The 15735-nt window shown below is 41.5% G+C and overlaps 1 protein-coding gene across 3 annotated transcripts in view; it reads left to right on the top strand.

Moving 5' to 3' along the window:
* The window catches only part of myo1cb (myosin Ic, paralog b), a 56842-nt gene that overhangs the window by 14130 nt on the left and 26977 nt on the right, over window positions 1-15735 (top strand). The window contains exon 1 of one of the 3 annotated variants that reach the window (XM_047161193.2): window positions 9172-9204. The exons of the other annotated variants lie outside the window; for them this stretch is intronic. Coding sequence (XP_047017149.1) covers window positions 9187-9204 — 18 coding nt within the window. The 5' untranslated portion in view covers window positions 9172-9186. Of the gene's footprint in view, window positions 1-9171; window positions 9205-15735 lie in introns of those variants that run through there. 3 annotated transcript variants of the gene reach the window in all.

Below are 15735 nucleotides of genomic sequence, written 5' to 3'. Positions count from 1 at the left end.
TAAGGGACACATTTGCATAGTCAATGACACAATCAATATACAGTGCAAGCGAGTGCAGCTCCAGTGACCTAGGACTTGTGAACGAACCTGCAGCTAACTCAAAATGTCGAGCGAAAAGAAGGATGAGAAAAAGGAAAGCTTTTTACACCTGCAATACACCAAATAAAATATTTTTATTTACTCCTGAAAAACTCTCCATGACCATGTGTTCATTTTTGTGGATGTTTTGTTTCAACCATAGAAGAGCTTATTGCTAGACCATTTGACCCTTCTTTAACTGTTGCACCTTAAATGTGGTATTATGGATTGAACTTAACCCTACCCATTTTCTGCATCTGTCTGCAGTCCCCTCCCCCTCCACTGGCAGCTGAGATGTATGTTTATATCTGCAGGCTAGTGTACCTCCTCCCACTAGATTCCAACTCTGCTTATGTGGAGGAATGGTGCATATGTTTATGGAACACATAAGGAAGTGCCAGTTAAGCCAAAGTGCTAGATAAGTGGAAAAACTAGCACTGTTGGAGATGTGCATCCTTGTGAGTGTGTTGGTTGGGAGCATTGTGTATTCAGGCTTTTCAAACACTGAAAATAGTTAATGTCATTGGGATCCAAGCCCAGATTTGATGGGCTGGTTTGAAGAGATCTCTTCCTGCCCCAGCCAACATAGCAGTGCACGCAGAGCATTTTCACGAGAGGGGAAGTGTGTTGCTTCAGCGTCATACTTGCATTAGCATGCTATGAAAGGTATGACTCGCAAAATCCTGAGGTGATGGGTATGATTTTCAGAAACTGGGAGGGTTTCGTGTAAATCTATCAGCTCACATTGAGAAATGATGATTTAAGACTTTTCCCTGACCTATTACCACATAGTGTGTGAGCCCTGGGTGGGGCAGAATTTAGTTCCTCTCTTCTCATCACTTGATGCATTCTCTCATCTCTTTTTCTCACTTTCTCAGCTGTCAGTTTTCCACCCATATGGTACACATTGACATCACAGCTAGCAGTTTTTTTTGCACGTCCCTATTGTCTTTACACCTTCTTTTGCATATATCTGTCTATATATCTCTAAATGATAACTTCCTGAATTGACAGGCAACATGATTGACAAGTAAGTAGTTCTGATTCGTTAATTGTTGGTGGTGCAACAATATCTGTGTTTTCTCCACTTTTTTAAACCTGGGGCATGAAGAGACTGGAGTTTTTCCTCTGAATAGATAGTTTATTGAACATGCTGCAAAACCTTTTTTTTTTTTTTTTGTTTTGCCAAAAACGATACTGTCCCGACTTGCTCCTACCTCAGCTTCTGATCTACTCCGCCATAAAATTTCTCTCTTGCTGTTCCATCTCTTCTCTTCCCATTTTACCTCCTCCTCCCTGTCATTCTTTTTCCCAGCCCTTTTTGGTCCATGATCTTTGTGGCTTTCTCACACTTTCTCGCCCAGGGCTGTGACACATCAGTAAACAAAGAGAGACTCTTTCAGCTGGAGTTTGCCCTGACACCAAATTCTCAGAGATTGTTAGAGAGAGGAGAGATTGGACTGTGGCAGCAACAGGCCAGTCAGCTGTGCGTCACCGGGTGGGAGAAGCCCAAGTTTATTATTGTTCTACTGTCTGCTGTGGGATTGTGTATTTACACTGGAGCAGGACAAAGCGGAGGTGAGACGCATGCTTCAAATTACAGCCAGTCAAACCACTGCTGTACCATCCTCAGGACTGACTCTTGTGTATTGCTTCACTTCTTCCTGTAAATCTTGTGGGGTTTTAAGGAAAAAATGCAAGCGTATGCAGTTTTTAGCTTTCTAGAATTGTTTCCTGGCTCTTACTCTGTCACTCAGTCATCTGTGCAATGGTTTCTACAAATAGATTTGTCTTGGTGCTGCAGTATAAATAGCTCAGAAAGAAGAGGCGGGAGGGAGAAGAAGGGAAAGAGGCGGAGACAAAGAGGGAGGAAAGAAGGAGATGTGTAATCTATAGAGAGCAAATATTTTCACCCTACACGGAAAAATCCCCAGTGGAGCATTACTAGCTGGACACCAATGTACAGTGTAAGTGTTAATTCCACACTATAGGTTTTCCTGCTATGCACCATCTGAATTAGAGCCTCTCTCCGCTTTATCGTAACGTGAGAAGATGAGTTTCCAATACATGAGGCCAGTGCAGGGTTAAAATAAGTTTTATGTAGCACTGAAAAAAGTAGGTCCATTTGGTTCTGCACGGCTTGCAGATGGTTGTCACGAGCTGGAAAGAGAGTTTGCATGTCTGCCACAGAGCTTAATCATTTGCACTCCATCTTCATATTGATTGTTTTTTTTTTTTTTTTTACTTTTGCATATTAGTTTGGTTAATGGTTACCAAACTTTGGCATCTCATGTTGAATTTTTGCCATTCTGTCTATGCAAAGCATGTTTCTAGGGGTGGGGATCTCTTAAGAATTTGGTTTTAATTCAGTTTGTGATTATATAAATGAGCAGCATATTTTTTTACCTCTGTATGGCCACTGGCTGATTTTAAAATGTAACAATCCATCCCTTTATAAAAAAACAAACAAACAAACAAACAAAAACCTAGGCCTACTGTAGTTAGTGCTTATTTCTCAGCAGAAATATCTGATACTGAGATTTTGGAATGTCAAAAAGCATTTATGTATAATCCTAATTAATCTGGTTGAACGGGTTCCCAGTTCAATCCTGAGCTTGGGTTACTGTCCGTGGAGTTTGACATATTCTCCCTGTGCCTGTGTGGCTTTCCTCAAGGTTCTCTGGTATCTAAGATAAATTGCCCTGTGATGGACTGACATTCCATCCAGGTGTATTTCCACCACATAGCCAGTGTTTTCCCAGTATAGGCTCTGGGCCCACCATGACTCTGTCCAGTATAAAGCAGTTACTGAAGATGGTTGAATGAATAAAAGTTTGATTATGATCACTATCATGCATCAATGCAGGCTCTTTCAAGAGTGCAATACGATGAATAAAAAAAGTATTCACATAAGGAATGACGATGATGATACACAAGGGAAACAACCAATCACAAAACAGGGGTGGAGATAGGACAGAAGCCAAAACAAAACACACATGGCAAAGAAAATAGTCATGTCAACCCAGTAGTGTGCTGTCGTGCCCACAAACACTCCCTCCCAGCGGTCCTGCCCCTCGTGCAAAGTATCCGCTCATGACCCAAGGCAGACATTGTCTGTAGCATTGGAGTGGGCTCCTAGTGTCCCCGTCACTATACTGACATACCACAGGGTGAGCACTCCCTGCTGGTTTCTATAATACTACTTCCAGCAGCAACCTTACTTTTACCCAGGAGGTCTCCCATCCAGGTACTGGCCAGGCTCAACCCTGCTTAGCTTCAGTGGGAAACCAGGTGAGAACTGCAGGGAGATAAGGCTCTCATGGAAGGCCTTGTCGTTGGCCTCTGGTGTGAACAGGACTTGGGAGGCCACGTTGTCGGCCTCTAGTAGGAGCAGGACTTGGGAGGCTTCATTGTTGGCCTCAAACTGGAGCTTGGTCTCACTCCGTTGTTCTTGGGCCGGAGCTCTGGAGGTGAGGCCACCACGATGGTCTCAGGCTGGAGCTCCGGAGGTCGCTACATTGACCACTGGTTTGAGCTCTGCAGGTATGGAGACCGCACTGTTGGCCTCTGGCTCCACCTCGTAGTACATGGTGAACAGCCCCGTGGATTTGGCCATCAGGCTGGCCCTCTCCAAAAAAACTTTGTAAATCAAAGCTAGAGTCTGCTTTCACATAGCTCACCTTCACACACAAATTTGGCCACACTACCTAGACCAAAGTTACCTGTGGAGATCAGGATCTCCGCCCATTGGTGAGCTGAGACGACAAACCCAGACAACATGAACTCCAGCAATGGATTCTCTGATGGCTTAACGGGTATAATGGGTATAACAGGCTCCCAATATACAGCTGGCACTGTAGGAAGAATCCCTTTAGGGGGCTTTCAGTGCCGGCTCACTATACACTGGAACACTGATAACTCAATTTCCAGCAACAAGCTTACATACTCGTGTTGTAAAACATCACCAAAAATTAAAAACGTAAAAATATTTACATATGTCATAAATATGTTAGCTTAATTTCATTCATTTCTTTCATGATACTTCAAGCAGAATCGTAGGCTAAATAGTGGATAAAAAATCATTAAACACTTAAGTCATTAGACTCAAACAAACCATATATATATATATATATATATATATATATATATATTAGTGTGTGTGTGTGTGTGTGTGTGTGTGTGTGTGTATATATATATATATATATATATATATATATATATATATATATATATATATATATATATATATGTATATGTATATGTATATGTATGTATGTATATATGTATATGTGTGTGTATATGTAATATAGAGTCTATACATATATAGAATGTCAACTAAAGTTAAAAATCGCTAACATAAGTAATCATGTTAACAAACACCCCCCCTGCCTTTAGCTGAAAGGCTTCAGAAAACATGACATCATTTCCGGTAAGGGATCATATTGAGCACTGATTCTCCCTGGTTATCGTGGTGCATTGTGGGAGCGAACCTTCCACTGCTCTGGAAGGATTTTGCGATTGAGTCAGCCCTTAAAATGGCCACCTCCCTGATCAGTGCCCTGACTATTGAACTAGGGAGCTGGTTGAGACATAACCTGTGTAGTGCTACATGTGTAGTAAAAGTACTACAGTGGTGCTATTTGAAATAGCAGTTTTATCTTTTTTGCTGCAGGCCAAGAAGGCTTCAGAAGGAGGGAGGAGGAGGAAGTGGAAGAGGAGGAGGCAGGCAGTGAGATGCTTTTGGGATAAATGAGCTAGTAAGACAGGAAGGGAGCTATGAGTGGCAGAAGTGAGCAGGAGAGTGTGAGTTTAAAATAGAGTGAAGACGAGGGGGGGATAAAGTTTCGGTTTGTAATTTCCCACAGATGTTGCACCATGTGACTGTTCTCAGGAGACATGTGAGTGTTCATTCTGCCTGTGGAGACGTGGCCCAGGATAGTCTCAGTGCTGAAGATCTTCTCATCGCCCAGACAGTCTAGTCCACGTCACTGGCACTAAGCCGTATTTAAGAGCAGGAGGCACAGAGAGACAGGTCAGGGTTTTATGTGACACTCCTTTTTCTGTTTACTTATCCTATCTTTAGACAGACCTTGGCAATAAGCTTGTTTGGGCTTTGTCCCGTATCCAAGTACTGTTAGGTAGATTTGTGGCAGGTGCTCAAAGGGCAGGAGCGGCTCATCAGTGAAAGAGATATGACCAGTGAGCATTGAATAAAGACACGAGCACCAATAAGAGGCTGCCTTCTAGATAATGTCTGTTTGTTTATTCTGTGCCATTGACAACTGTGATAATGGGCAAAAAAAAAAAGATTGATGTACAACACATCATAAACCTGTACCAAGGCTAATGTTTGAACATGTGTTGCATCGGGGTGTGTGTAGATAAGTAAACCTAGGGAGGTGGTTGAGTATTGTCTCTGTGCTGCCGTGAGATCTGATTTAGTCTCCTCCCTGCACTTTTTTCTAATGCTTACATTACTAGTGAAAGAAACAGAAACTCACACCGTCTGGAAAATATTACATAGATTCCTGCAGGCGGGGGCTCTGCTTCAGAGAGAGAGAGAGAGAGAGATGGGGGGGGCAGGCCAAGCCAAGGGAGGATTTATTACAACATATAGCTGAAATAGCTGAGGCTCAGAAACACCTTGACATTGACAATGTTGTTCTACATCTTTGGCAGAATAAAAATGTTAGAAGCAAGAAAGTGTTCACTCATTATTGGTTTGATTTGTAATTATTGGATTTTTTTGTCCATTAGATGGCAATATTCTACTGAAGAGGGCAGTGGAGGTGACCTTGATTATGGCGTGTGTGTGTGTGTGTGTGTGTGTGTGTTGGGGAGAGGGTGTGCTTTATTTTTTTAATACAGAAGATGCAGATTTTATTTGCAAAACTATAGCAGCCAAAAGATTTCCCTTCGGTTACAGAGGTTAAAACAGGATTAGGGTTACGGGTAAGAGTAAGCATACCATTTAGATGAGGATGATAAAACCAGTGTTTGTGTTTGGGCGTGTAATTATCTGTTTGTGAATCAAATGTCCTCCTTGATTGGAATGTAGGAATGGAAACTTTTCACTGGTCCCTATAAAGAAAAGATGCAGCTTATTATTATTATAATTTTTTTAAAGAAAATAGGTAAATGATGTCACTTTGTTTACTCAGGTTAAGGTTAGGAGTAGGTGTAGGGATAAAATGACGAAGCCACTGTAATGGACACGTCAGTGGGAGTAGCTCATAAAGATAGGATAATCCACCTGTTGCTTATAAACACACAATTTGGTTTTACTGTGTTGTGCAGGGTAAGAACGGAGAAACAGTGTGCCCCTTTTAATGTGGTCTCCACAAGGTAGAATTCGATCGATGAAAAATTTGATGATGCATGATTTATGATCAGTTCTCCTGGCATTCCTCCATTTATTCTCTCTCTCTCTCTCTCTCTCCCTCCCTCTCTCTCTCTCTCTATCTCTCTCTCTCTCTCTCTCTCTCCCTCCCTCTCTCTCTCTCTCTATCTCTCTCTCTCTCTCTCTCTCTCTCTCTCTCTCCCTCTCTGTGCACACTGATTGATCATTGTTCAGCTTTGTCATTGATTTGCATTGCACAGGAGATATTTCAGTTCAGGCCATTTTCTTCATTCACGTATCCTCTGTCTGCATCTTATTTATCTTTATATCCTGTTTGTGTCAGAGTCTATCAAACAGATCTTGCCTTTTATGGCTGTAAATCAAACAGACTTCTTTATTGAACTGTGCCATAAAATGGATCAAACTTGGCGCTATGACTTTAGGTGCACTGCAGAGCAAAGTTCCATCAAAATAACTGATTATACTTTTAATGGATATGGCCAGGAGGGACTGGTTTAAAGTCCTGCTGTCTTACAAAGATTTCAAAAGAATCTCATTTCTGGCCTTCACATCAGAGTATTTGCTGTTAACAAATATCTTAAAATGGATTATTTTGGATTTGTGTGGAAACGAGCGCAACAGTACTGCCATGGTCTTACACGGAGTGCTATGAAGAAGCGAAGCTGAGGCTGATTTCTTTCTAGTCCAGACAGTAGATTCAGTGACAGTAATCCATCCATCCATTTTCCATAACACAGCTTGTACTACACAGGGTTTCAGGGGACTCAGGGCACAAGGCAGGGGACCTCCTGGACAGGGTGTCAACCCATTGCAGCGCACAATCTCTCACCCATTCACACACTACAGACAATTTGGAAATGCCAACGCAGGTTTTTGGGCTGGGGGAGGAAAGCGGAATACTCAGAGGAGGGATATCCCTGAAGCACGGGGAGAACATGCAAACTCCACACACAGGTCAAAGGCGGGATTCAAACCCCCAACCCTGGAGGTGCAAGGCATACCTGCTAACCACAAAGCCACACAGACTGACACGCCCCTTATATTTACAGCTGCCTCTCTGCCTTAAAGTGTGTATATGCAATAGTTTATACACAAGCTAATAATTTAGTCACTGCAGTAGAGATGAACGACCAGGTTCTGGCACAGTTTTAAATTTTAAGATTCCATTCCTCAGGAATCTTTTAGACAGTTCTCATTTTCTGTTTTCTGATACAGCTATGTTGTAAGAGAGATCTGTGATGGAAGAGCAGAACTTGGCCGTGTATGGTGGTTTGGAGTGCTGGATGGAATAAAAAAAGATAAGTGAGATAATTGTGGTTAAATGCGCATTTGGCACTATCTCTGAATTGTGGTTTAATCGGCCCTAAACCTTTGCTAAGACTGCCTTAAATCTGCTTCTGCTAGCAAAACCTGTGCTGACAGAAGCACAGGGATGTAGAAACTGAGGAAGGAAGGAGGGGGAACACTTGGTGTAATATCTCTATGCGTTTAATAGATTTAATTCACTTAATCCTGAATACAGCCTTTTCATAGAAGCTTTTATCCCAAATTCCAACTTCTTTTGCTACACGTGTGCATTCCCACTCCCATTCCCACTCGCTGTAGCCACGTTTGTGTTGCTGCTTTGGTGTGTTAAATACAGTTGAACAGCTTTGACCTGGCTTTGAGTGCAATACAGTGGGAGAGCTCAGGCTGAGATCGAGTGTGTATGCCACTTTTCCGCTGCACGGTACGGCTCGACTCGACTCTCTTTTCCACGGTACGGCTCGACTCGACTCTCTTTTCCACGGTACGGCTCGACTCGACTCTCTTTCTTTTCCACTGCACGGTACGGCTCGACTCGACTCTGCTCAACTCGCTTTACTTTTCTGAGCTTGCTTTTCCACTGCAGTTTAGTGCCGCCTCAACGCGGGTGTCATCTTCCACTCGCCTTCACACAGGAATAATGTTGTATTATCGGAGCCCTGTACAAATACACGGTCAGGCAGTTTTCCAAATGCCTTTCCTGTTCACTGAACATGGATGTAAAATAACATTGTTCTAGAACCTACGTAGTGTATATATGACTCGGATTAGATTCAGCCGCGGCAGGAGTGACTTCGATATTTTCCTGTTTGGAAATCTGTAACAAGCAAGATGTAAAAATCTTAGTCGGAAACCTTTGTTGTAAATTGATCTGTAATGAAATAAATTATACCTAATTTTCAATTAATAGAATATTACCATACGCAAAGACTGTATTAAATGACACTTTTACTCAGGCAGAATACAGAACGACACGTTAAGGAGAATTCCCTGCTCCCTCAGTGCGTGGCTCACATTTAGTATCGGCTCGGCTCGCTTGGAAACCGACCGAGGTGGTACTGAAAAAGTACCAGGTGCCAGATACTATCCCCAGTGGAAAGCCCCCAAAAAGAGAGCAGAGTCGAGCCGTACCATGCAGTGGAAAAGTGCCAAAATGTATGTGTGAGTGAGTGAGTGAGTGGGGAAGGTATGGGAGGGTGGGAACGAGGGAGGGGAGGAGGGGAGAGTGTGTCACTTTTCATTGGGACTTGCGCCTATGAGGAGTGAGAGAAAATGAGAAGGAGAGAGATCGGGTATAGAGGAGAAAAAAGGACGAAAGGAATACCAGGAAAGGATGGCAGCTGAAGAGTTGCTGTAACGAGGCTTTGTGTGGTCTGTCTGATGTAGAGATTTGTTTTTGAAAAGAAACGTAGAGTAATACACTGGGGGGGAAAAAAGGAAAGATGAAGTATCAAGCTCTGGTAAGATCTAAACTGGGTCCTGTGAAAAACTTTTTGTTTGTGTGCTGTGGAAAGCAACATTGAAGTTTGAAATGAGCCATGCTACTGTTCTGGATGTGGACAGGGAGAGTAGGGTTAGCATAATTTTCGTCATTTGTAACATCTTGTCTCTTGTGAATGATGGTTTCGTTTCGGTAGATCGTAGAAGACATTTTCTACCACATCGTGACTTCACTGATTTGTTCCACAGTAAATCATCTTCTTATCCTGAAAGCTGATAGCTGATGATCTTCTTCTTTATCAACCTGTCACTTTAATCAGCTGAATGTGTGTGTGTGTGTGTGTGTGTATGTATGTATGTGTGTGTATATATATATATATATATATATATATATATATATATATATATATATATATATATATATATATATATATATATATATATATATATATATATATATATATAATATACATGTATGCATATATGTGTGAATGTGTGAGTCTGTGTGCATGCACACACCATTACAAAGTACAGCCAGTGTCTCTCTGGAGAATTGTCTGAGAGAGCTGAATGGAGAGAGTAAAGAAGTGAAAAAGTGACTGTGTTAATGAAACCCCTGTCTGTCAGTAGACCGTTCCACCCTGTGCCTTTCTTCCTGTCTGACATCTCACCTGCTCTTTTAGGCCACGGTACTTGGGTCCTGTTGTCATTTACATGTATACGTTTGGTAGACACTTTTATACAAAGCAACTTTCAAATGAGCAAGACCCAAATCCAAGCATACATACAGCCGAGGGCCTGGGATTTAAACTCGGAAAGCTTACCGGCGCTAATTTAAAAACTGCTTTGCCGAGCTTTCACAGCCTCGTAGAACTTCCACAACCATCAAAGCCGGTTTAGAGGCGCGTTTAGACGAACACTGATAGGCTGAAGTGGACTGAAGTAGGCTGAAACATTTTGTCAGGAGTTCCCCAGCTTTCGACAGGAGTTTCAGTCATTTTGTCAATCTAATTCTTTAGTTTGACTGCACATCTGGAATCACATCTGGAATCGCAACGATTAAGTGCGACAACAAGCAGACAGCATCCGCAAAGCGCCGATTTGCAGCGAGATAAGGAAGAGAGAAACAGACTGATGGATCAACAGGCTGATGGTTATGAAACTAGGCCCAACCATTTTACTCGATATGAATGATCTTTCTGTGCATGGATCAATCTGGATTAGATTGTGCCTGATTCTTGGATATATTAGAAGCTTTTAAATTCAAAATATAGTTACAGTGACATAGCGCTTTTCTAGACACTCAAAGCGCTTTTACATTGTAAGGTGGAAATCTCAACCACCACTAGTGTGTAGCATCCACCTGTATGATGCGACTACAGCATTAGTGTGCACCAGAATGCTCAGCACACACCAGCTGTTAGTGGAGAGGAGAGAGTGATGTAGCCAATCCAAGGATGGAGATTATTAGCAGGCCATGATGGAGAAGTCCAATGGGGGGAATTTCACCAGGGCACAGGGGTATACCCCTACTCTTTTACAATAAATGTCCTGGGCTTTATTATTTTTTTTAATGGGTCTCTGTTTAACCACTCAAAGACGGTGCTGTTTTTATTGTATAGTGTCCCCATCACTATACTGGGGCATTAGGACCCACACAACACCCCCTGCTGGCCTGACTAATACCACTTCCACTAGCATCCTTAATTTCCTCTGGAGGTCTCCCATCCAGGTACTGGCCAGGCTCAACCCTGCTTAGCTTCAGTGGGAAACCAGGTGAGAACTGCAGGGAAGCTAGCTATAAACTCTTAATAAGCCAAGGCAATGTGTGATCTTGTGATTTAATACACAAGTCACAATATTCAAAACACCTAGCCAATAAGATAACCTTTATTGTTTCTACTGATTGTGTTGAATTAATTATGATTTATTTTAATAATCTGTTTCAAATAAGATTATTTTAGCTGTCCTAAGTAGAATTCTCAGCATTTCCGTTCTACATCTGTGTATTGATGAAGGACACTCATTTGTCAGTTCTATATCCGGCTTAAAGTCAGAGTGGCATACCTCTCTGTGTGTGTGTGTGTGTGTGTGTGTGTGTGTGCGTGTGCGTGCGTGCAGTTTCGACCGAGATTCCAGCCTGAGGGTCAGCATACCTTCACACAGTTCCCAGATTGACTCTTATCTCAGCTATACGTCTCCTCACACAGGCATGCTGTACACATTCATGAAGCGTTGCATCTTTTTTTTTTTTTTAATTCTGAATTTGACCGAAAGACAAATGAGAAACAACAGACGGACAGTCTGCGCTGCATTAGTGTTCGTTCATCTGATTCTGGGAAGGCTGAATGGAGCTTCAGCTTGCCGTGAATGCCGAGCGTTGTCTAGCAGGTTGGACGAAAATGCATCTGCTCATTCACCAGAACGACTTCACTGTCAAGAGCTGTTTTTATTTTAGATTCCATCTGTTTTTCTATATACGAGTTCATCCTTCATTAATATGAATGTTCATCAGCAGAGTTTGTTTATATCTATTTCATGAAGGCCAGTGTCAGGTGTGTGGTCGATAAGAGATGACAACATTTAACACTGTTTATAATGCAGCGCTGATTCTGATTGGTCAGAAGGTGTTGATTTTAAGTTTCTATAACAGCTGCTCAAATGGCAGGATTATATTAATGTGCACGTTGTTGTTTCTATAGTAACAATTTTCGCAGAGTCTTGTGTGGTGGACACTCCACATAAACAGATAAAGAACTGGTGAAGATTTCTGTTAAGATTTATTTATTTATCTGTTTATTTAAACGTGGTTGTAGTGAGGGTCTATTGCTGTAAGTACTTTCGCCTATCTCACAGCTTTTCCCGTTAGTGTGACAGTCACCAGGTGGGTGTGCAGCACAGGACTAGAACATACACACCCCTTTTCTTCACACGTTCTCTGTAGAGCAACACTGTGAAGTTAATGAGCCACTCTGGAAATTCAGCTTCAGGGACGTGTGCATGCCAAAAACTTTTTCTCTTCAGACATCTGCAGCGTCCTGAAAAGCCAACTCTCGGCCGTTTCCCACGAAACTTGAAGAAATAATCTGTAGAATGTAAATAGCGTAAGGGTCCTAAGGGTAGCACCAACTAATCAGACATGTAGAGAGTCTTTGACTTCCCTTATGTTCTTTTAGTAATTAGCTGCAGTGTGCACATACTTTGAAAGCGGAAAAGGGTGCCGTGATGATTCCATTAACAAAAATGTGCTGCCCTCCTAAGGTTCACCATAAGTAGGGAAAAGATTGACCATGCTTGGGGGAAATGGATCAGATCAGATTGCACTGATTTTCTGACGTGCTGCAGATCTCTTAAAGCCTGACAAGAATGTGACCTCTTCACCTCCTGTTGCTATCATGAGAAACACATACTTTCTAAACAGTTCTGTTCCAGAGTTATTTATTTATTCCATACTGTCCTGATTTATAGGAATGCCTCAAATAACCCGGTGATGAGTGTATTCAATATTTTCTTTAAACGGTACAGTTTGACGATCGCTAAAGGCTGACTCGTTTATTTGTGACGTTTATTCTAACTAAAATGCCTATGAGGTGTAATTCATTTCCTTTCCTTTTTGTCTCTTCCGAAGTTTATTGACGTCTTTGTAATGTTAGAAGCACGGACAGGGTTATGACTTTGCAGATTCCACGCTGTCCCTCTGTATAGCTTGTGCCAATAGTTTTTTCACAAGCACTTTTGAGCGCTTGCAGAGGTGAAACTCAAAGAAGGTCAAATAAAGAGCAGTCATTGTTTAAGAAGTACTACACTCTCGTTCCTTCAAGTCTCAGCGGGTTTCGGCTCTGGATGATTGCGAAGGAGACGCAGAGAGAAGAGCAGGGAGCGAAAAAGAGAGACTTGAAGGGAAAGGAGCTAAGAATTTGACATTTTTCTCCTGCCAGTTTGTGTCTGTCATCACTTTTTTCTTTTCTTTTTTTTTTCTTCCTTATGCGCGATATGGAAAAAGCGACCGAATGGCAAAGCAGCCTGGACGGTTGGTGCTGACGGGGAAGGAGGTATGGGGTGGAAGCGGGAAAGTTAAACTATATTCCATCTAGGAACAATACAGTACAATGAACGGAGAAGTAGACTTGAGACCAAGGAATTTCTTTCTTGTTTTGGAGTTGTCCATCATGTTTTGGCCGAGTTCCATGGTTTTATTACTTTAACAAAGTGTTTTCCCTTTTAGCTGCCAGAGGACATTTGTCAAAAGAGATGGCATGATAACAAGCTCTAACAAGCTCTGTGAGCCATGACCAGGTCCTTAAGGACCCTAGGTCTCCAGTTCCACACACACACACACACACACACACACACACACACACACACATACATGGTAACACACACTCCCCACAGGGCCCCAAGTGCCCAAGGCTCTCTAGAGTGCTGTGTGAAATTCTACTCTCCTCTGCCTCAGTGAGCAACGGCAGGGAGGTGAAAAAGCAGCAGCATAGCAGCAGAGGGTGTGCGTTATTCCACCACCTAAGGCCATTTAACTCCGCTAATCTTTAATTAATTCTTAAAAAAAAAAAAAAAATCCCTATGATGCTTTTCATGAAGTTGAACTGATTTTGGATTCTTCTGATGGTTCAAGCTTTACGTCACCAGCAGCTGTGGTTCAAATTTGCATTGAAAAATAAAGTTTGCATGTGCATGAGGGCACTACTCCATGCATCTTTTAGATTCTTGTTTGATCAGAATTAATTAAAAGCAGTTTTAGAGTAAAAAGGAATCAGTTTAGTTTGTGTCTTGCAACCATGGCATGCATAACATAAAAAAGAAACGCACGCATAGGGTTTTTCAAAGATTAGATTGTGGGATATGAAACTTATTATTATTTGTGTTCTTTTCAGCCAGGGTCCCATTGCAGTGTTTGGGGGGGAAAAAAAGTGCACTGTCCCCCCGTTATAATTGCAGTGCACATTTATTTTATGAATATAAACCACCATTCAAATATAATAGGTCCATTTTTTTAAAAACATAATTACAGTGGGGGAAATAAGCATTGGACTAGTCAACATTTTTTTCAGTAAAAATATTTCCAATGAGGCTATTCATATGAAATTTACACCAGACATCAGTATTAACTCAAGAAATCCGGAACTATAAAGAATTCACAACAAAAAAAGATGTGATCGTTGTGGACGTCAAGTTTAAAAATCATCTGTTTAAAAATCACCTTTGGAGATTTGGAGCATTAAAGAAAAGAAACCCTTCCTGTTATTTGAAATATTTGCTTGTTTTCATGAAAGGTGCAAATAATTGAGGAGGACACTGTGTTGTGAAACACTTTTTATCCATCAATGCGACACTTGAACTTGTCTACCACTCATAGGTTTTTGCAAATTATCATTTCATTTGTAAATAAATTTCAAATAAATCCATCAATGAACACTTGTCAGCTCAGCTAACGTGATATTTGTGAATGCGCGCGAATAACCAAATTGATTCATTTTAAAACATCCCATTTGAATATATTTTGATACATTCAACAAAAAATATATAAATATTATTTACACATTTTTAAAACTTTCCTACGGACCCCCTGCAATGACACCACCGACCACTAGGGGTCCGCGGAAACACTGCATTAGACCATGCCCCAAATGGCATTAACATTTTACCGATGCCCCCCTTTTGCAAGATAACTTTAAAACACATTCAAAATACAGACTTCTGAATATATCCCCCTTTTTTATATTAATCATTATATCTTACATCATTACATTACATTAGGAATTGATTGTGTGTGTGTGTGTGTGTGTGTATGTGGTGAGAAAGAGTGAGAAAGAGAAAACACACTAGTGGCAAGGGATGGGTTTGGGGGCTCCGACCAAATTATTGAAGCCCCCTGGCGGCCCCCACTTTGAAAACCACTGCACTAGACGGTAGAGTACATAGTGTAAGTGTATAGTCATTTGGGACACAACTTTAGTATTTACTCTCCGAAGCATGTTTTCGGAACAGAAGTAACATAGTGAGTAAACGTACCGTGCGCAGACCAACTAATTGATTATGAGATTGTTGAAAATGATTTTCATAATCGATTATTGATTTCATCGATTAGTTGTTGCAGCTCTAGTTGTGGTAATTTTTATTTATTTATTTTTTTAAACATTTTAAACATTTTATATTGTATTAACAGATGCTTTCCAAGTCCCATTAAAATTGCATTCGGGTTAAATGCATTCTCAACCTCGGACACTCGGAGCATCTAATATGCTGTATGGCCAAAGGTTTGCACACACCTCACCATCACACTCGTATGTGCTTTTTGAACATCCCATTCCAGGTTTAGTCCCACATTTGCTGTTATAATAACCCCCACTTTTCTGGGAAGGCTTGCCCTTAAAATTGAGAGTGTGATTGTGGGGATTTGTGATCATTCAGCCACAAGAGCTTTAGTGAGATCAGGCACTGATGTTGCATGAGAAGACCCTGGGGTGCAGATTGCGTTCCAGTACATCCCAAAGGTGTTCAGTGGGGTTGGGGTCAGGGCTTTGTACAGGCCACTC

This window comes from Ictalurus punctatus, chromosome 17 (genome assembly GCF_001660625.3).
Source record: "Ictalurus punctatus breed USDA103 chromosome 17, Coco_2.0, whole genome shotgun sequence".
Classification (NCBI taxonomy): domain Eukaryota; kingdom Metazoa; phylum Chordata; class Actinopteri; order Siluriformes; family Ictaluridae; genus Ictalurus; species Ictalurus punctatus.
This window is presented reverse-complemented; position numbering and strand designations above follow the sequence as displayed.